Genomic DNA, 22,658 nt, shown 5'->3' on the forward strand with positions numbered 1-22,658 from the left:
AGTGATGTGTTGGGCGAGACAATGGCTCTTGTGGTGGCAGGTTGAATGTGAACGGCGATTCATGGCTATTGAATTCGTCGGAGTCGTAGCCATCACTGTTTGACAGCTTCAAAGAGCTGGTGCAGCTGACAGTCTCACCCAAAGACATTGTGCCAATGGTTCGGTGCAGTCACGAATCAGCTGAGCGTTTGCTCTTCATCGCTTTCATTCTCCGCGCCAGCGGGACTGGCAAACTTTGTGCGCCCTTCCTGCTGGTGTGCTGCTCAGTCAGGTTTCGGTTTCGTTTTTACAGAACAATTCTACTATCAGACGCGTGGCCGGGGGGGGGGGTCTTGGAACTGAAACATGTCACTACCTTAACAGGGTCAAAAAATCGCCAGAGCTGCCTTTTAAATCTCGAACACTATGGGAAATTTCGTTAATTCAAGACATTGTGGAAGTGAGTAGTGAAGAACGGGACAGGGTCGGATTTGCTTTGACCGCTCGCAGAACCCTAAAATGCTGCTACCCAGTTTGCTAACCTTTAATAAACAGCGATCTAGCTATGAATACAAATTGTCAAGTTATATTTCATGGAATGATCATGCACAAATTTCAGCATGTTGTTAACCACTGTTAATGCGATTAGCGTTCCTAGGGAACATGACACCTTTCCAGAAGGCTAACTATGTATGCACGTATGTACATATATTGCATACATAGGTATGTATACATGTTTCTAACCAAACAAAGTTTTCCTCCAAACCTGAGCCTCTGGGTAGTCCCTAGTCAAATGTGTAGTGTGTGGGGCCTGCTGAGGGCATTAGGCTGCTGTGGCATTGTGTACCTAATGTACCGCTTTTAAACTAATCACTTTGACACCAAGTGTCTAATGGCGCCGACAGTGCCCGCGCAGACTGCGCTGGGGAATGCCGGCAAGCGGGTGCTGGGAGGCCTAAGATTTGTCGCCTTCCGATGTGCTCCCTACTGACGCTGAAAATGTTCTGCCGAGACCTGCGCAGTGGTTGCATTGCGATTCCGGACACAGTCTCATTTGACAGTTTCACAGGTGCTGGCTGACACTGCTGTACTGACATGCGCAGAACTCGACGACGGCGAGACCATTCGTCAGGTTTCTGCTGCACCGCTGAACGATGACTCCGAGTCGGAAGATGACACACCATGTGCTTCGCTGCCGTCGCATGCGGAGCGTGTACAAGCAGTGACTGTGCTTTCAGCCGCCTATAGTGACCGTACGACCGTCTCCGAGATTCAGGCTTATCGGATTACGCGTAGACGGAACAGCGTGCAACGGTGCATTCATGATTTCTTCCAGCCTACTGTCGAGCCCGAATAAGTGCCGGGAAATAAATTATTTCCCGCTCTTCAATGAGTCTCTTTCACATCGACTTGGAGCAGTGTGTATGTGCCACATGTACTGTGCTGCTCTTCAATCAACCTCTTTGATACCAACTTGTATCATGGGGTAGGTGCCAATAGGTGTTTGTCACTTTTTGATTAACCTCTTTGACGCCAACTTCGGTAACTTCAGCACTGATAGATGGCGCAGCAAGTGCAGTGGCAAGCAGCGTGCAGTAGAAACATGCACCGGGATACCATGCATTTCGGAGGCCCCACAGGCTTCACAGCGGCACTGCTAGATGGAGCAGAGTATTCATAGGGAATCCCTAGAGAGGAGTATCGCTGCAGTACACACCTCATACATAAGATGTTCCAATGGTGGCAATACGTTGTGTCGCTATAAATGCTTTAATGATAAGCCAATTACGATCAACAGTCATAGTGAGATAGGTCCTGCTGAACTTTTCTGACATATGGTGCCTCAGCCTGTTTGAAATGTGCCAAACATTCTAATATAGTAGATCTAAGAATGTGTTGGTAGGCTAGTTTGGCTGACCTGTGTTCTGATCTTTTTGCCTGTATTTTGGGCATGCTGTGCACCACACAGAGACGAACTTCAGATGCATGCTAGAAAAGCAAGGCAGCAGGCGTGGGCTCACCGGAGGCAGGTGGAAGTGGGTGCTGTGGCACAGGTGGCCTCAAGGAGCCAGCAGGTAGGACGGACTCGCCACTCCTCCACTTAGAATGTGTGGGGGACTCCACAAGGTGGGATGGTGGTGGCCTGCGAGACGATGGCTGTGGGGGTGACAGCACAGGTGCCTGCAGTGGCCGTGCTAGGCGGCCCCCTCCTGTCTCATTGGTATGCTCCAAGCCCCCGCCCACTTCGTCAACCCTTGACATGTCCGCTTGAGGCCTGGAGGATGACACAAGAAGCTGTGGGGATGGCTGCTGCTGCTGTTGCTGCTGCTGTGCTGCTGGCTGGGTGTGTTGCAATGGTGTTGTTGAGTGCTGCTGAAGGGGTGGAGGCACTTGCTGCGGCTGCTGCTGCTGCTGCTGCATCTGCCTGCTCTGATGGCTGGCCATCTGCACCTTTTGGGCCTGCTTGGCAGCTGCTGCCAGCAGTAGCTGCATGTTCAGGTTTTCAAGAAGCTGCTTTGTGGAGGTATCAACCTGCACAGTGACAACACAAAGAAGAAAGGAACATTCATTCGCCATGGAGCACCCCTTGTGAAAACAGTGCACAGGTAAGCACATACTGCCCCAAAAGTTGACCCAGTCAAATCATTCTTGATTGAAGAGGAGCAAAAATTCCATAAAGTGGTGCAATGGCAAGTCAACAGCCTGCTGTGAAAGCAGGAACTCAAGTCTGGGCCTGCAGGAAAGTGTTTATACCCTTAGAGGAGCTCCATGCAAAGTGGCCACATGCACCAATAACGCTGGTAATGCACTGTTTGTACTAGTGTGGCCCTGATGACACTTTGTTCGATACCAATAACACCATGTTCTGTATTTAGCCGGTGCCAAGATATAATGCATGCACCGACTTCCAAGCACTTCTACTGCACCAAGGAAAGTGGATGCCATACCGATCATTCACCAATTGGAGGTGTATTCGAGAACTCTCATCGTCAAGTTATGTACATTGGGCATGTGTTAAAGCCAGTCTGTGTACAAACTGAGAGCAAGGTCGACAATTTATTCCCACCAGTAGCTCGGTCAATGTCCAACTAGGTTGGACATTGACTAGAAAACAATGCCCTCATATGACAATTAGATGAATAAAATACATGCACAGTCGCATCTCAGCAGAGCAAACACGAATATAACTAATTACGAAATATAACAAAATATAAAATTTGGTCATGATTTATTTCAATGGAGTATTTTACTGCTAAAATGAAATTGAAGATGTGGTACCCAGCTACAGTCAGGTACAACTCTAGAAAAAAAAAAGGGGGTGTTTACTCCTCGAAGGCAGATGCACACAAGCCTCCACCAATGGGCGCGCACTCTAGACTGATGCCATAAGCCGGATGGCCGGTGACCCTGCCGATGGAGAAGATGGCCGCTTGTGCCTTGAATTAAGCTGAGTCGCGTCAGTCGTGCGCGCCTGTCCCTCGTCAGAGTGAATTCCCAAACTGTTTGTCGTGGCCTACCATGCCAGCAATATTATTGCGGGTTTACGATGCACGATTTGTGCAGCGTGCGTTTATTCCGAACCGTGATCCAGCGACGAAAGATTGCAACGAGCATCGCTGACACTGCACTACGCTTCTGAAAACAGCATCCCGCGGCAACACACCGATTCAAACAAACAGCCTGCATGTTTGTTCCGTGGTGTTTTGTTTTGCTCCGAAGTGAAGCTACAAGAAAAGTTTTCCAAAGTCTGGTGCCTACTGATAGCAGCGGGTATGTTCGTGCACTGTGTCGCTGTAAAAATAAATAAATAAATAAATAAATAAAGAACACATTCTTGAAAATGAGTTTGCGAAAACACAAAACCAAAAAAATATAAATCTTATGCTATTTAAAACCAAACGAATTTATTTAAAACAATGAATGAAGCATTTTTGTACCTTTCCTGCCTTGGTCGTCATTTTGCCCCAGCTTTGTAATGGTTTCGATAAATGCAATGTTTTTTTTAAGTACTTGTTAAATAGCAACCGATTCATTTTAAGCAAGGAAAACGACTAGTAAATGTGCTGTGTACATGTAAACCAGTGCAAAAGCCATGCAGAGCTGCTCTTTCTACCTTTGTCCCTTGCTGTGAAGCTAAAAAGCAGACAACGCTGCGTGTTGTAGGAGGCACAGGGTTATTTCTCTCTTGCAATCCGGCATGTGCTTTAGCATTACAATCACAAGAGCTCTACCAAACCAGTCATCAAAATACAGAAGTCGTTATTTATACCGGGAATTAAGCATTTTAGAAGCAAGATTTTCTGAGCGGGGCTATTTCAGTCACGGAGGCAATCGGCTGTCGTGTTTCGGTCATCTGGGCAGAGCCTCCCTTTTTTCTAAAGTTGTGCCCGACTATATGTATCAGTTATAGAGAAGCAAACTTTTGTTTGCAGATGTCTCAAACGACACAGTAAAACTTATATGTTGTTGTATGTAAACATATGTTGTTGGCAGGGAACGTGTATCAGGTATGCACAAAGTGATGTACTAATTAACTGACAATGGCAGATGAGTGGCTATAAACTTGCCAGCCAGAGAACTACATACTAATTATCACTCACACATGCAGATAAGTTTTATTGGTGAGTATGTAGCAAAAAATCTGTCATGTTCACTTGCCGCAGTGGCGGCCTCACAGTGATGACTTCCTCAAACTTGGCCAGGTTGTGAGTCAGTTTCTCCACAAGGCCCCACTTCCCTGTGAATGCCCTCATGACGGTCAACGCATATGCTGCGTTGGATACAGAAGGGTCATGATCCACTTCCACGTCATTGCTGTGGATGACGTGGAAGTGCAAGAAGCTATGGGAGCAGGAAACACATCATGGCCACCATGTTTTGAAGTACCGTACTTATTCAAAGCTAGGCCGATAGCTTTCTTTTTTTTTTTTTTCTTCAAATAATCGTATACTGAACTGTAGGGACAGATTAGATTTGAGGATTTTAATATACTTGCCAGTTTTTGATCGACAATGATGAATATGGTGCATGGCTAGCGCCATGTAGAAATGTCAGTATCGCAGCCGCTACTAGCCGCGCCAGTAGCCAACTGAAGTACAAGAGTGATGTCGCCCTTTTGACCTGTGTTGTATCAGCGAGCGGCATGGCATTATCGTAAAGGCACCAAACAGGCGATTCCACTATAGTGCTGCATTCAAACGAAAAGTTGTGCCAGCCGCAGAGTATCGTCAAACGTTACAAGCTGGGCGGGACTTCAGCAGCGATGAGAAAAATATCTATTGTTGGAGATGGCACGGGGAGACACTTTTTGCGTGTGCCACAACAAGGAGGTGATAGCGATAAGTAAGATAGCGACGAGGCTTGCAGCGATGACGACGTAGAGTGAGCTCGGCATGTTCATACTGAATAAATGCTGTTTTCAGTTTGTGAGCGCTGTCCTCACTTTTTTATTTGGCCTACATTTGAGGTAAGTTTTCTTTCTCTCTCCCCCTTCCTGGCTTTGGACATTCGAAGATCGGCTTAAAATAGCAGCCAGCCTAGATTCAAGTAAATACAGTATCTATCAGTGGTGAATGGAGTCCGCGAAAGGTCTGTATGCCTCGTACGTGCACTTCCGGCCCTTGTACGTGCGGAAAAATGAAGTAAATACTACGGTTTAAGCGGTCAACCAATACATTAAGTTCTATGGGGGGAAACTGTGGGGGATTCATGATGGCTATATTTATACGGGAATTACTTATTATCAAGTGGGTATGTATTAAAGTGTTCTTACTGTACATTCTGACAACAAAAATGTCAACTACAGTTGCTAACTCATTCTTCAGAAGCTTTATTTTTCGGACTTGTGTGATTACTGTGTTGGGTCTTTCCTGTGGTACATCCACCTACCCCAAGCACTAGAATAATCAAAATTTTGGACGCTGCAGCATAATGCCGCAAACACGGCGGGCATGTACAAAGTTGCTGTCGTGTCAACTGGCACGAAACGACATGTTTCGCTCCCGACTCCTGACAAAAGAGCGCTGGCTCGGCCTAGCGACTTAAGCAGAGCAGTCATCCAACATTTCAGAGTGGCAGGTAACAACTCATTGCAGGATCCTTGCCATCAGTATGTTCGAACTCGCAGGCCATATAGGCGATCAAGAGCGAGATCAGACACAGGCTAGACTGATGGCCATAGTAGCGGAGTACGGATCCATGTGTGGTCCCCTCCATGTCCGAAAACTCTGCTGGTGGTGAAACTCAACAAACGCAACTTGAAATGACACATACTGGACGAGCGTGTGTGTCTAGGCCAGCAATCTAGCTGGTTGGACTGCAGTCGGCAAGCCAATGTGATGACACCGATCGCACAGTTGCCTATTCACAGAGATGCAAAGCACACATATACTGTATCTTCATGTAACCTGCACCAAAAATTGAACAAAATTAACAGTATAGTCAGGGTGCACCTTATATGCAAATTTTGCCTTCAGGTGTGGTTTCACGGCAGCAGGTGTGGCATAAAAAGCCCATCCATACTTCTACAACTGCCACCACCACCACCACTATCAGTTAAGTAGCGCCAACCTGCTCTCCTCCTCTTCTGTTAAAATAAAGCTTAAGCTGATGAAGGGGCTTTTATGTGGTACTGAAACAAAGCCATACATGCACACCTCAGGCAAAGTTCTCCCCCATTTCAAGTTTCGTCATCTGCCAGAGAACCACAGCCCCGAGTGTTGAGACCCCCTCTCCCCTCTTTCAGGATTTTGCATTTTTGCTGTGCTGGCAGCTGGCGCCGACAAACCAGAATTCATATCACAAGAGCTGTGCTCGGCGGCAGACTTATAACAGTGTATCAGTATTGCCAAAGAGATGGGGAACAGAGCTGCGGACTGAAAATACAATGTGGAAGAGCCGTACATATGCGAGACTTTTTATAGAGATTTGACCACTGTGTGAGTTTGGGTGGGCTATAAGCACACACTTTGTTGTTGTTTTTTTCTTTCTGGGTTGTATTTGGGAGTGCAAGTTATACGAGGATGCAGATTATACATGAAAAAAAAAAAAAAAAAAAAAGAAATGCTGTCTCTCCCGCAATTGAGAGTAGATGTAGGCATGAAATGGCAACCGGCAAAGCAGAATGGTTGGAGATGACACTAGTCATAATCTTAAAATGGGTGTAGTGCATGTTTGTAACGGCACACCACGCCACACCATAGCATACTGCGCACTGGTCCATATGGACGCTGCCCAGCTAGAACACCAGCTGAAGGCAGCGCAACAGGCAGCAAAAGGCACCAGGGAGACAGTGTTCTGCCCAGCTAGAAGAAGAAAACCACCTGAAGGAGGCGCCACACACCATGGCGCCATCTCTCAAGAGGAAGCAAAACCTGTGCCGTGGAACTTGCAGACCACTGGAGTTCAAAAAGAGCACAGGCAACCCTGTCTCATCGCCAAAATATGACAATGAAGTGTATGGTGCCCTGTATCTGCCTTTTGAACGTCGCTATTGGAATTGACTTTTTTTTTTTGTAATTTGTTTGGGCAGTAACTAGCATATGTAATGAGGTCCTGTGGTTGGGGGCCAGAGACTGCATTTCCTTAAGTTTTGACTGGTTGCCTGCATTATTCTGTTTTGTTCTCGCAACTTGTTCTTGCAACTTGCCTGATGTTCTATTTTGAGTGCCAGGATAACGGCTCCGGCTTTTGGCTCAAGGTCACTTGAAGGTCGCCGACAACGGGAGCTAAAAGCATTTCATGCTCAATAGGGTATTTATTGCTGCTCCTGTACCTCACATTGGCATGGCAAGATGCTGACACGCGATGAAAATCTGCAGGAGACCTTTTACTGGCCCATTGAAGGCATACCGCTCACGTTTTTTTGCCTAGATCTGATCAAGATTTTTCATTCCGTCAATATTTATATTTATGCTTATAACAAATATAGGACATAACGAAGGTATTTTCAGGCCGATGCGACTTCATTGTAACAAGGTTCGAGTGTATATGCACTCTGTCACTAACTTCTCAGAGCCGTGAACTGAACCCACAACCCCGACTTCCACTTCATCATCCAAAAGACCTGGTTGTTTAAAGTTTGTGCCAGCAGCCACTGGCCAAAGCTATGAGTATGGTGGGTTGAAAGCATTCGAGTCAGGATGGGACTTCACCATACAATAACACATGCAATAACATATTGCAAACCAGCATCTCACTCTTCCCCACTATCCTGCTAAAGCAGTCTTCATTTCTCAGGGCAACGATATTACAGAGAAAACATGATGGAAAAAAAAAGACGTGGTGAAAACAAGTGTGAACTTTCAACTCAAGCGTTACTTACTCGAAGTGAAGAATTCTTGTTTTTTCCGTGCCACCATTACCCAAGAAATGAACTCATACTGACTCACCCAACTTTTCATACTTCTGAATAGCCTTCATTTCAGAAAGTCTTTCCTCTCGCTAGCACATTGTATAGACAGAAAGACACCAAGCACACAATGCTAAAAGGACGTGCATAGATGAAGACAAAAACTTCTGCATAACAAACTTACAACTCATAGGGTGTCATAGTACCTTTTAAAGTCTTTCAATTCGCCAGAAAGCAGGTACTTGTGCATTCAGAAGTTTGCAAAGAGAGAACTACTCATTTAATACTCAAAGGGACTTAAATATGGCAAACATTGCGTGAGGAGCAAGTTTTTCATCTGAAAATTTCTTAAATTATCACCAGAAGAAGATTGTAAGCAAGGAATATCAAAACAGGTGGAACTTCCCTCCCTTCATTTCTGCCATACACACACAGTGGCCGCATGCGACAGAATATAAGACACCAAAGGCAGCGGGCATAGGAACCTACAACTGACACTTTTACTATGTTTCCTGGATCACCTATTGCAAATATTTTATAAAACATTTATCTTTGCTATTTTATGAGTGGTTCATCAATATTGCCAAGAGAAACCAGAGCCATCCTTGCGCAGCATCCAGTCTACCAATAAAATGCAGGTACAGCCTCCCTCAGGATAGTGTTTCCGATTATTTCAAAACGGGGACAGCAGAGGCAGGAAAAAGCTACAAAAAAAGCAGAGTAACAGGGACAGCAATTTGGTCTTAACATGCAAGACAGCTTGTGGCAGGCAGAACAAGAGGAAGGCAGGAATGTGCCATACGCAAAGCAGCTGCAGTTGACACCTATTTTTTTCAGTTTCCTTTTTACTTTTGGAAGAATCTGAAGGTGTACCCACTTATGGGTATACATTCAAACAGAATGGATCAATTCCGATCAGCTCAGTTCTGAAATGTGCTAGAAGCATTTCCCTGCCCTCAAACAGAGTACAAACAACTAGACTGCAACTGTAAGCAACATTTTCAGTAGTGAAACATGCAAGCCAATCCAAGCTCTCACGCTAGATGCTGTCACACAAACACTTGCCGCAGCCCCCCCCCCCCCCCCCCCCCCCCCGTTTTTCCAGTTTTTTAAGGCTCTTGTTTTTTAGAATCATTCATATTTATGTCAAATTTTATTGCACGTCGTGTTTGAATGGCCTAAGCATACAGCTATCCTATTCTGCTCTTTCAACCTGGTCTAAACTTTTCTACACCACGTTTCAACTAGGCTAAGAAGTTATCAGTACCGCAAGCTATGATTCAATACTTTGAGAGTTACGCTCCCATCTCACCAAACCCATGCATTGCAGCCTACTGTGTGACATGGTGTGCTGATGAACTAGTAGAAAATAGTAGTTCAATAAATGGATTGGCAGGGGCCTGTCTAGCCCACCTGCAACTATAAATTGACAGCTGGTGCAGTAAAGTGGCAACCACATGGAGCATTTATCTGGCACTTTTTCAGCCTAGCTGTGGCACTTTCATTACACTGAGCAACACAGCAATACAGTCAGACTGTGTTCCGTGCAGCTATCAGTGAAAGCAACTACATACTCCACAGCCAGCATTTCGGCCACAAGAGCCACAATGTGTTAAATGAGCACATTGAGTGATGCCTCGTCAAAGAACCTGTCAAACATGCATTTCACATGGTTCCCACTTAGCTGTGGGGCTGCAATCCGTTACTTATTGGCTTAGCCCCAGTATCTACAAGCTGTGCATGTGATCAACAACCAAAGGACATGGTTAGACGTGACTCAATCCTTGCATGCTTCTGATGCAAAACAGTGGTAGATCATGAATAATTCCCACAACCACACACAATCAAGGATGGTGGAGATTCGTGCCTCAGAGACATTCTGTGTGTGTGGGGGCATTCACTTCAGCAAGAGGATATAGCCTCTAGACAGGCTGCATAGCATGGACCTGATGAGATGGATTACAGGAAAAAAGTGCAAGGAGCTGTAATAATGCCGGCAGTTGCTTTGCTTTCCTTTTGGAAAGAAAACTACAACTAAATCAATGGGCTGTGCCAAGCGACGAGCTCACCTTAATGTTAAGCAAATTGGCTAGCTGGGCAATGCTGAGAGTTTCATGCTTCTGGAAAGCAGCCGTGATGGTGTTGAGGTTGGTCTGCAGTTGCTGGCTGTTCACACTGGGCGCAGCCGGGTTGCTGTCAGAGCCGTCGGCAGACTTACAACTGTCAGGTTCTGCACCAGAGGGAGGAGTGACAGCACAGAGCTTGAACAGCAACAGCGTGACACACAAACAGGGGGAGAGTGGCCGGCAACCGTTAGAAGGTAGCCGAAAAGAGAGGTGTGCACAATGTTAGCAACACGAAGGGATGAATGATCGCATATTATGGCTCCCTTGAAATGCAGTCTTCAAGAACCAACAGGCCACTGGTTGAGATACTGAGTGAAGCACCACAGATTACAGACACACAAAGAAACCACACAGTTTCTTTGGCCCAGTACACAAGACGGTCGGGAGAACAGTGCTCGTGAAAGGGAACACGAAAGGTGTTGAGCATCAGTTAGACTAGGTAGCAGCACCCTGTCCTTGCCTGCCTGTCTCATTTTGAATGTACCATATTTCTTTACATCCCATGCGCCACGATGTAGATGCACGTCATGAGCGTGGTGTGTGAAGTGACATAATACCCATTTGCAAAAAAAGTTGTCATGTGGTGCAGGAGGAAGGCGGGCAGCTTGCACAACAAAAACTTACAACTTTAACCTCAAACAAAATAAGAATAAGTTAGGGCAGCTCAGTTTCAATGTTTCATTATGTTCGGAGAACTGTCATGTTCAGGTCTAGCAATCACAGGGCTCTCGCAATAGTGGACGGTGGTGGGCCCACATTTCATGGATGCAAACTATACACGAGGAAAAAATAAATTTGTATCTACTTAGCAGACCCTCCATGTGCAAACACCCTGGGAAGCCTTTATTTTAGCTTTGTTTGCTACACCGCTTGTCATTGCTGGCATGTAAATAGCATGTCTGGAGCAGCTGGAATTTGGTTCACTGCAAGCATATGTTACAAGATTAGGCAGTCTCAGATGTTGGCTTGCACGTCGTGTCACACACAACATTTTGTGAATACAAAACTGTGAGTTACAACATAAAGACAAAATGCCTGTGTATGCATGAAGTGCAGAGACCGTGGGCAACGAAACAAGAAAATGCACCGCGCTATCGGACAATTACTGACACGCGAATTTCATCGGTGCTTAGTCGACGACTGTGGAGACAACCAAGAAGGAGACCAATATGCCACGCAATACGCCTCTGCACTGTGCCGATATCATGCTGTCCAAATGTCGTGCCATGCACGAGGTTACACGGTGAAAAGCTCCCTAGGTTCTCATGCGAAAGGTGAATGGAAAGCTGCAGTCAGACACCCATGTAGTCTTTAGGCAGTGCAGAAGCAACAATGTGCACACTACGTGCAAATAGCTTGCACACACATGGCAGCGCATAGCCATCTATGAAAGATGATGTAGCTGAATGAGTGACGGCACGAACTGCGGGGCACCAGGAAACTAATTTCATGACGGCGATAAAGGTTAAGTTGACGTCTTGCAGCCAAAAAAATTTATTAACTGCAATAATAACCAAAAAGAAAATCCATACATATCTCTGTATTGAGACATCCCCACAGAAAAATACGGCTGCATGGCCACAGCTGATGAGGTGTACACACGTAAAAACAGTGTGCAGCCCATGCGTGAATACAGTAACCCCTCGTTAACACGAACTTTGATAACTCGAAATATTGGTTAAATAAAGATTTTCTCCTGGTTCGGTGTCAACTCCAAATATTTTCCCCTATCTCGAAATGATTTTTGCACTCTACTCCATATGTCTTGAAATCTCGAATATGAAAATGTAGGGAAGAAGTCATTACCCAAAAGTTTTCGTACATTGTGTGCAGCTGCATTATCACCAAAAAGTGAAAAAATTGCGAAGTTTGTAACAAATACCACTTCATTCAATGCCACTCTTATCCACCGTTCACGGCAGGCTGCAATCTGATTGATAATGTGGGTGGAGTGCCGCTCCACAACATGCATGCTTGTGTGTTCGCAGAGCGTTCTCGGTTTGCTTACTTCACTGTGCTCTCTGTTTTTGTGTTCCTGAAGCACGCTATGCCAACTGCATCAATAGTTTGGCATGTTTTCAGCATTTTCTTAAAGTTCACGGCTGCAATTTTGTAGTGATGCCGTTCCTGATCACACTTCAGTGACACTCCACCCGCGTTATCGATGGGGTAAGCCAGCCAAGAACAGTGGACGAAAGAGTGGTATAAAATCAAGCTGAAAGCGTGGCTACAAATTCGATTACTTTTTCGATTAGCTACAAATCCCATTACAAATTTGATCAGCATTTCCTTGATATTTCAAGTCACTAGGCTACGGACAAGTTCGTGCCTATATGCAACAGCGCTTGCTAGGCTCTGTGTGAGGAGTGCTGTGGCTCATAGACACCAGACGTGCTGGGTGCCCAGTAGAACAAGATCTTGCAGAAGTGATCTGCCGAAAATATGCATGTTTTCAGCAGTGCACTGACGACGAGCTACCAGTACAGTTTCAACACAGTACATGGCACGAGTGTTTGCAGCAGCGCGCGTCCGATCGATATTTTTTTTTTTTTCCCGAGGAACTTTCCGGTGCGAGGCCACGCACGTGAAACCCTTCCAAAATGTTTTGCAAATAATACACCGGGGCAGGGCGCATGCGCCGTCGCACCATGAAAAAGGCGGATTCTCCCTTAGTGGGCCCTTAGTGGGCACAAATCGAGACTTCCCACCAAGATTCCCCACCCAAAGAAACTGTTGACCCAGGCCAAATTTGGAGAAGTGCAAACATAAGCTTGCCAAAGATGCAGAAACGACAATGTACACACGTCTTGGGCTGCTGCGACCCCACCAGCTCAGCGTGGGTCAGCGTCCAGTACTGTATTGATATGCACAATGCTTCACTTTACACAGACGCCAACTACTGTCAAGTCTGCCAAATTTCTAGTGCTTTCGCGTCGTATGTTCTTCCGGTTAGTATGTTGTTTCTTGCTTTTTTTCCTCAAACATATGAACGAACTCCTACTGTATGAGATCCGTCATCGAGAGTACAGCATTTGGCGAAAGCTGCAACAAATTCTGCAGCAGCCAGCATGGCATACTAAAATTCTCTTATGTAGATGTGTGGCTAGACCAATGGTGGGCTATGCATTCAAGAATTGGAAAGTACAATTCTGGGAGATACTTTCTTCAGCTACACAACCATACACAAAATGGTTAAAATTCATACAATGTACAGCTCACATGGCCCACTTGACAGAAATTGAGTATCGTATTTACTCGCATAATGATCGCACTTTTTGTCAAAAAAATTGACAAATTCAGGGGTGCGATCATTACACGGGTTAAATTTCTCGCTAAAATGATTTCTTTTTTCATCCCTCGTTTACTGCGGGAAGACAACAGGTCCACAAGCAGCCGGCTGCCGCTGAACAGTGCGGGACACCACAACAAAAATGGCGGCCAGCGGAGCAAGTCGAACAAGCCGAATGAGATTTTTTTTTCTCGCGAGTATATTACATGCATTGAAACAGTTTCTTCCGTGTCAGTAATGAATAATATTGTTAATATCGGCAAGTCTGCGACAATAAGTGTAGCCATGTACACTTTGAGGAGACAGAAACAGAGATGGGCGAGCGCAGTTGCCAGTGACATACAAACACATGGCGGGCATGCTGCGGAAACTGCGGCATTTGTCTTCACTCCTATCCTAATACGGCACGCTTCCACCAAGGGTGGGCGAATATCGTAGCTGTGTTACAAGCGTCGACATATGAATAAGGTACACTTCTAATGTATCAGTGTAAACTTGGCCACTATAGTTGCCGCTCGAGATTTGTTGCCTGCCCACGAGGGCAGACGAGAAGAATTGAAAGGCGCCTTTTTTGTTGTTGGCCAAAACCATTATGAAGCCTGCAAGTAATAAAGCCAAGGCAAGTTTGGTTGTAGCTCTTTGTTTTTCATGGAAGTGCGGAAAGTGATGAAAGGAATGAAATGGAGCGTTTGCTTAAGAATGTTTGGTGTGTGCAGACCGCTTGGTGTGTCTTCAAGAGTCGTTTGCGTAGCATTTGACAGCATTCGACAGATGGTAAACGCGATCACCATTAGCTAGACTTGGCACATGACATATAGCTGCAACAAGTTCGGGGTGCGATCATTACACAGGAAAGAAAAAAAATTGAATTTTGACGACAAAATTCAGGGGTTCGATCATTATGCGAGTAAATATGGTACTTCACGTTTATTATAAATTTTTAGGTTACATGAAACGTAATCAAAGTGGCAGGGTTTTACCTGCCAACTTGAAGATTTCAAAATTCGTAAAGCTATCGCCGAAAAGGGGGAAAGTGCACGCCAGCAACTTTTTTTTAATGGGATTCACCTTTTGCTACAAGCTTACTCATGTTTTCACAACCACAAGTGCAATCCATGTCTTGGAGAGTAATGAGCGAAAACTCCACTGGGGCAATATTTATTTTTGCAATTATTTTGCTCTTGCCGACTTTGCCTGTTTCAGAAACTTCTCCGTGTAGCTCTGCTCAAAGCAAGTACCACTCTGGTGCCCCTTGACCATCAGCAGACTTTCAAGTGTTTTCTCACACAAAGATGAGCGAAACTCCCAGAGTTTTGTTCCCAGTGCTGAATATTCTCTCACATTCAGCGTTGCTGTGGAGAATGGAGAGAATACCCAGCATAACCATTGGTATTCTGTGGAACCTGAGCGATCCATCGACACTTCGAACACTTCCTAATTGCGACCACTGCAGGTTGCACCTTGGCTCATTCAATATGTCGGTTGGAACCTGATATGCTTGCAAGTTGGCAAACTCTACTTCAAGTGCGTCGATTGCTGCTGCTTTTGATTCGAAACTCTGCTGGGGAAGGATAGCAGGGAATTCCATAATAAAATGACGTACGCTGTTGAATGAAGCAGTTACCAAAGCTTGTACTTCAGCAACTTCAGCCAAATTGAGATTGACGTTTTCTAGCGGGAATTTGTGGCGAATGTAATCGCATGCTGCTGTTAAGTACAGACGTACAGCAGAGAACAGCTCTCTCTCAATGCAGCTCAGTGTCTCAGCCACAGAGTAGGTTGTGCTGCCAATGACTATGTCTTCATCACCTTTCTGGTTCTCTACAGCTCCACAGTCAACTTCCAGCAATGAATGACATGCCTTGACAACTCCTGGACACACAAATCTAGTCAGGAGATTCTCGAAAAGGCGGTTCAAGAGGCCCCTCAGGACATGAATCTGAGAAGCCTGCACCTGAAGAAGACACTTTGCCTTCTCAAAAACCGGTATAACATTTTGGAGAAATAGACAGCATGCCCCATTTAGCTTCGATGAGAAAAAATAAAACAGGCGCTCCTCACGCGTCACGTGGCTGGCTTCCCCAGAATCCTTGGTATGAAGTTTCAGTTTTTTTTACTTGAGGCCCGGAATGAGCTCCCTTTCTCTTTAGTGAGAGTTCATCGCCGTCGGTGCTTTTTTTCCTGAGGCCAGCAGCAGTCTTGTGAAGATGTGTAGCAGACTTTGGGGTCAGTGCAGTGTTCTTGGGGGTTTGTGAGGAAGTCTTCGGGATTTGGTATGACTCCAAAAACAAGTTCTGCTTGTTGCACTGCTTTGTATCAGATAAAAAAAAAGCAGAGTAGTGGTTTCCACTGGTCGAGCAGCCTTTTCAAATGCTTTTTAACGACAGCCAACATGTCGGCGAATGCTTCAACATCTTCCTTACTTCGGCGTCTTGCATAATTTGGAAATCTATGAGTCGATCTTTCCATTTCGAGCTTTTCTCTAGATAAAAAAATTGTCTACCAAAGGCTTATCAACCTTTACAGGAAGACATGAAGCTCCTTTTTGGGCGGCCAAGTTGATGAGATGGCATGGACAACTAGCCCCTATAAACCTGGTTGAGCCTCTCTCAGTACAGTAGAAATACTGTTTTTCTTGCCGATCATGACATTGGCATTGTTCGAACACATAGCCAACAGGTTTCCAACAGGCGAATTCCGAGACTTCATCTCATCCAGAACCAGATTTGCAACCTTGTGACCTATCGCTTACCCTTGGATTGTCGCGAGGCAAAGAAGGTGGCTTTCGAATCTACTCATTTCTTTAAGGAAATATGCCGCAACAATAGGGTAAAGCTGCCTATCCCTATTGTTACTGCCATCCACAGTGATAGAAAATACTTGCTGTTTTAGGACATCTAGCAAAGGAGTCTTCGGCACTGGCGGCCATTTCCCAAACAATTGACGTCATCTTTGTTCGTCCACAGGCGTAGCGTTTCGTTTCTTTGCACTTGGAGAACATCTTCCGGAAAAATGGTCGGCATGATCGCTGACACTCAGCGGGATGTTGCGTTCAACCAAAAACGATGCAAAGAGGCATTGCGCACGAATCACACCGAGGTCATTGTCGCTGCGTACAAAACTTGCTAGGCTTGGCTGGCTGTCTACAGCTTGCACATATCCCTTATGCTTTTTCGAAGCAATGTGGACCTTGATGTCAGGCTTGCCGCCACGCGAGATGTTCACATCACAGGCACACGTGGTGCAGAATTCGAACCTCTCCCCTTCCTTCGACGGCAGGAAGCACGTAAATTCTGCCGTGTACGATTTCAAAAACACTCGGAAGTACTGTCGGGGCATCGAGCCCGCCATTGCCCTGCGAAGCCGCTACAGGCCGAAGTCGCACTGCGTCCAATGCGGCAGCTAGTCGCACAAAAGGCGAGGCCAACACTGCAGAGACTGAAGCCGACTGAAGTCCAAACCCGCGCGCCAATGCGAACAAAGACAACAGCACGACAACAGGTTTGTGGAGGTGCTAGAGGCACTATCAAGCTTTGGATGTGGATTCGTGACCGCCCTAGTAGACGACAGAAGTCACTACAACCTTGCAGCTGCTGATGATGATACCACGCATACGTATTGCCCTCTCGTGGCGGCGCTTTTTTTTTTTTATTCGCAAATACAGCCAACGACCGATTTTTCAGACCCTCTAGGGAATGTAAAAACGTCCGAAAATTCAGGCAGTCCGAAAAAATGAATGCATGCAAAAAAACGCACTTTCTTTTTTCTCCGATCTAGAGGTAAAGGGCGAAGTACCACGCTTCCGAAACACTGCCAAAGCATCAATGAACGTGCTATAAAAAGAGGCATTCAAAAACTCTGTATGCAGCCGACTGCCGGTTTATTATGTACATGTGCATCGTCAGGCAGCCAGTGTTATTGCTGCAGTGGCCTGAAGAACTTGTTGATTGTTGTTTGGACGGCGTTCCGGTTGCATGCGATCATATTCGCCTCGATCTTAGCAAAGGTCATGTCAGCACTGTACACCGATGAAAGAGTCAACAGTACTCGTGTCAACTCGGCGCTTGTAGGCGGCGCAGGCATTGGCTCCTCATTTTCAACATCGGAGTCTTCTGAATCCCCCACAACCTGATGAATTATTCCCTCGTCAGTCAGTTCTGCGCAGAAGTTGAGCTCGTTGTCAGCGTCAACAAACTGTTCAAAAGTTATTTCCGTAGGTACAGTACTGCTTTCCGCGCTTCGATGCCATCGGCGAGGACGACGAAGACGAAGTGGGGGCCATCGAAGGCAAGCAAAATCCTCAAGTTGCACACAGTGGAGTTCGCAGACGAGCGTCGAAGCACCTAGGCCTAGCGTCGCAGAGCACACTTGACACAACAGCACAACCACACACCACGCTAGCCAAAACGTGGCCTGCGCAAACAAACGAAATAGCGCTGCCCTAGAAACTCCGCCGGAGGCGGAAGTGTGGCCATTTGCGGCGATGAACATAGCCAGCGTGGCCAGACCAAATTGGTGTGTGACGGCTAGATTCAGCTAGTTGTGGTTCAAAGCGGTGATATGCTTCGGCTGCAAGTCGATTTCCTTCGCAAGGGCGCTGTGTGAGGAGCCAAAGGACCTTACGTCGCGTCAAAAAGTCTGGAAAATTGGATGGTGGGGAGTTCAAGCGTCCGAAACTTCAGATGTCCTTATACATTGATTCTATGGGGCTCGTGGCGGTGCCGCGAAGACGTCCCAAATATCAGGCATGTCCGAAAATTTTGGCGTCCGAAAATTCAGTCGACTAAAATGTTTTCCGTAAAATTCGGAAGAGTTGGCAGGCATGCTAGGCATGCCATGTGAGCACCTGCAACAAAGCTCAGTTGTGCGCATTCGTCTTAGAAACGAAATGAGAAGTTCACAGCTATCAAATGTTAGATTTCTAGATAAGGTTGTATCAGTTCTCGCACACCTCACAAAAAAAAATTGCATGCCTGCGTAAGAGCTACAAGGGCGAGCACCTTGTGGTAGTGCTCCCAGTGACAAACGAAATAGAAGTTATTTTTCCTGATGCCCTTAACTAGAAACAACACATGCGAGAAAATCCTTTATAATGTGCCCAAGTGTGGGCTTGACCGCTTGGCAATAAGCTAGGCGAAGTGGAAACACTACTTCACAAACACGAGAGCCGACACCATGCAGCGAAGCAAAAATTTAGTTCTGACGTAAGCCGAGGGGCTACACCCCTATAAAATTTTTTTTTATTTTTTTTTTTCTAGAAGTCACGGAAGGTTGCTGCACATCTGGAGTTAGGTGGCGCTTCATTCCAAAAATTCATGTTTTTTCATAAGTTTGGCGTCCGCCGAACACGTAGGGTGACAACCCTGAAAGGGTTAGCTTACAAGTGAATTCAATAGGTGAACATTTATGCATTCAACCGCATTAGAATGTGGTCAAGTATCAAACCCATGATTGTGCTTGGCAGCAAAAAAGTTAGCCACTGAGCTACTGAAAAGTGGGTCAAGTTCAAGGTTCTCCAATGTTCACTGCACCAGTGATATCATACCAGTGCCTGCATGTAAATTGCAAAACTCAATTCTTTAAATTTTTGGTGAATGAAGATTAGTTATAGCGGCCATTGTTAGAAGTGGATTTTATGATTTTTACAGTTGCACAAGACATTAGTGGACTCAGGCTATGTTTATATACAATGACATTGTGTCTACTCAAAAATTTTTTCTTGTCAATAAACATTTTTATTTTCCATGCTCTACTGATGTAGGTCTTTCATAAACAATTGTTTCAAATAACAATTCACATTGAGAATTTGGTGCAACACACCACCAAATGAGATCCATCAAGAACATGGCCCACACACTCTGACATACAGCCTCGATGTAACAAACTTCAACAAAAAATTTGGAATATAATGAGGCGTTTAACTTTTTATAACTTCTTGTCTATAGAAAACCATGTATTTAGAAGCTCAATATAACGAAGTGTGCTTATGCAGGATTTTAATATACAGTCGCCGACCGTTTATTCGGACCTCACGGGGACCGCGGAAATGTCCTAGTAAACAGGTGTCCAAAAAAACAGATTCGGAAAAAAAAAAATCCTTTATTTCCACGCCCTTATTTGGGCGCGGCAGCAGGTGCGAAGAAATCGTCAATGCGTCGTGCACGCTGCTCCGTTTACGCGCAATCAGATCAGCCTCAATCTCGGAGAGGGTCGTGCAGTCACTGTAGGCGGCTGAAAGCACAGTCACTGCTTGTACAAGCTCCGCGTGCGACAGCAGCGGTGCACATGGTGCGTCATCCTCCGACTCAGAGTCATCATCCGGTGGGGCAGCACAAACCCGACAAATGATCTCGTCGTCGTCAAGTTCTGCGCACGTCAGTACAGCACTGTCAGCATCTGTAAAACTATCAAATGAGACAGTGTCCGGAATCGCAATGCCACCACTGCGCAAGTTTTGAACATTTTCGGCTTCAGTAGGGAGCACATCTGAAGGTGACAGATCTGGGGCCTCCATGGCACTCACTTCATCGGTTATAAGAAATCCAGCGTGCCGAAAGCAGTTCTGTAGAGTGGCAGGGGCCACCGCCTTCCAGGCATCCGCAAGCATGTTTATAGCCGACAGAAGGCTAACAGCGTACTGCTTGCTGGCGTCGATGCAGACGACCATGCGGTTCAAGAGGCGTGCTCTGTAGAGGACCTCGAAATTTTTTATAATGCCCTGGTCCATGGGCTGGAGGACACTCGTGGTGTTGGGCGGCCGGAATTCCAAGCGGGTGCACTCGAGATCATGGATGTGACCGTGTGCACCGCAGTTATCCACAAAAAGCAGTACCTTCCGGTTTTGAGACTTGAACTTCCTGTCAAGTTTGCGGACGTAGTCGCTGAAGAGCTGCTGCGTGATCCATGCTTTTTTGTTGGCCTCATACCAGACGGGCAGCGACTTCGCTCCCTTGAAGCACCTCGGGCTTTTTGATTTGCCAATCACAAGAAGCGGAAGCTTCTCTGTCCCCGACATGTTGCTGCCTACCATGATGGTGACGCGCTCTTTGTTATGCTTCCCGCCGTGGCAGGGATCGCCAGACACAGAAAGGGTCTTATCAGGCAGCATCTTACAGAATAGGGCGGTTTCGTCACAGTTAAAAACGTCTGGCGAAAACTGGGACAACAGCGACTCCAGAGTCTCCGAGCGATAATTTGCAACAAGGGTCCGGTCGACGTCACCACTCTCGCCGCACATCCTCTTGAAAGCGAGGTTGTACCTTTTTTTTTAAGTTACGGAGCCATCCATCACTGAACATAAAGCCCTCGATGTTCATCCGGAGAGCGAGCGTCTCTGCCTTCTGCTTTAGAAGGTCTCCAGACACAGGAATTCGCTTGGCAACTGTAGCACACAACCACATGTGGAGGGCTTCTTCGAGCTTCGGGTGGCTGCCGTCTAAAATATTTCCTTTCCAAGCTGGAGGAAGACTTCGTTGCTTCGCCGAGAATCTTCGTCTTGTTTCTCATGCAATCCGAGACCGTCTGCTTCGAAATGTTAAATTCTCGAGCAACTCCGCTTTGAGACCGGCCGCACAGGACTTGCTGCACAATGGCGATCTTTTTCAACATTGATATTGTGGTATATTTAGTACCACGCTTGCCAGCATTTCCCAGCGCAGTCTGCGCGGGCACTATCGGCGCCATTGGACACTTGACGCGATGTTTCCGTATACAGTGGAAACCTGTTCATACGTTTTTCACCGGACCGGGAAAAAAAAAAACTTAACAGCCGGGAAAACGCAACAGTGAGGAAAGCTCCGAAAATGAATGAAAAAGTGCAGCTTCAACTATAGACAATTTATTTCGACAGAGCGCGCTTAGGACTTAAAAAAGTCTAGAATGGTGGCTTGCCGTTTCTTTTGCTCGCTAGAAATCGCCACACGTTTCTCAATAGCCTGGAAGGCCGCATTGCTGTCAGCGTCGCTGTGAGGTGCGACGTACCTGCGGAGGAGGTCCATAGCCGCGACGGCTTCTCCAAAGCTAGGATTTGGCAACTCCCCGGCATCATGCGGCTCGTGCTCCTCGTCGTCACCGCGCCACGGCAATGGCAATGGACGAAGGAATATCCACGGGAAATTTTGCCCTCTTTAGCGGGCAAACGATTGTTTAGTACTGCTGCGGAGCGCGCATGTCCGAGCAGCCCGGTCGCGCGCGGCGCGGTTTCGCGAGAAATATAAACAAGAGGAGAGCTGGCCCGATAGGCGGAGAAACGCCATGAGCAACGCCAACTTCCGGCTTCACTTTAGCTTCACACAGAGTGACGTCAGGGCCTCTCCTGAGTTTCCTTCCCCCGTGAGTCGGCCCGTCCAAAAACCATGCGGTGACCGTAATCACAGTGATGATAGTGAGAGCATTTTTCACGAATGGCCACTTAGTGGCGGCCTCTCGAACTGGCGTGCGGCTTCTTGCAGCCAGTTCTATAGCCAAGCCCGGCCAAGCCCGGCCAAAACTCGTCAAAAGCCGAAATGGCGGTTGGAGCGCGTTGCCTACTTTAGCCCAGGCGCGTTTGGGGTGCTAAGTTGCAATGTATCATGCGGGAACGTTTTCACAGCTACTACGTAACAACGGGTTTCCTTATACATTGGATCCTATGGAAGCTATGCCGGGACCGGATGAAAACGACGTAGCAGCTGGGAAAATGCAGCAGTGAGGAACGTAATAGCGGGGGGTTCTACTGTACTAACACGTTCGATCACCGCGACCTCGACGCAGCACACAAACACCACTGCACTGTCAAGCCGGCACCATTTGCACAAACTAAAAACGTGGCCTACTCGCAGCGTCGTGCACGAAGAACAAAACAAATCAGCTGCTGGATTGCCTTGACATGGCTATGGTGACATGGCTTACTAAGCTGAGACCGGAACTGCTGTAG

General features: G+C 46.5%; 1 protein-coding gene across 6 annotated transcripts in view; it reads right to left on the bottom strand.

Annotated features, from left to right (window-relative positions):
- Nucleotides 1–22,658, bottom strand: part of LOC126541558 (uncharacterized) — a 108,894-nt gene that overhangs the window by 35,704 nt on the left and 50,532 nt on the right. For all 6 annotated transcript variants that reach the window (XR_011892807.1, XR_008614751.2, XM_050188369.3 and 3 more), the window contains 2 exons: nucleotides 10,399–10,559; nucleotides 2,001–2,511 (listed from right to left, as the gene is read on the bottom strand). Coding sequence is in view for 4 of the 6 variants with exons in the window: in XM_050188369.3 (XP_050044326.1) it covers nucleotides 2,001–2,511; nucleotides 10,399–10,559 (672 nt within the window). In the remaining 2 variants the exon portion in view is untranslated. The remainder of the gene's footprint in view (nucleotides 1–2,000; nucleotides 2,512–10,398; nucleotides 10,560–22,658) is intronic.

This window comes from Dermacentor andersoni, chromosome 2, assembly GCF_023375885.2.
Source record: "Dermacentor andersoni chromosome 2, qqDerAnde1_hic_scaffold, whole genome shotgun sequence".
Classification (NCBI taxonomy): Eukaryota; Metazoa; Arthropoda; class Arachnida; order Ixodida; family Ixodidae; genus Dermacentor; species Dermacentor andersoni.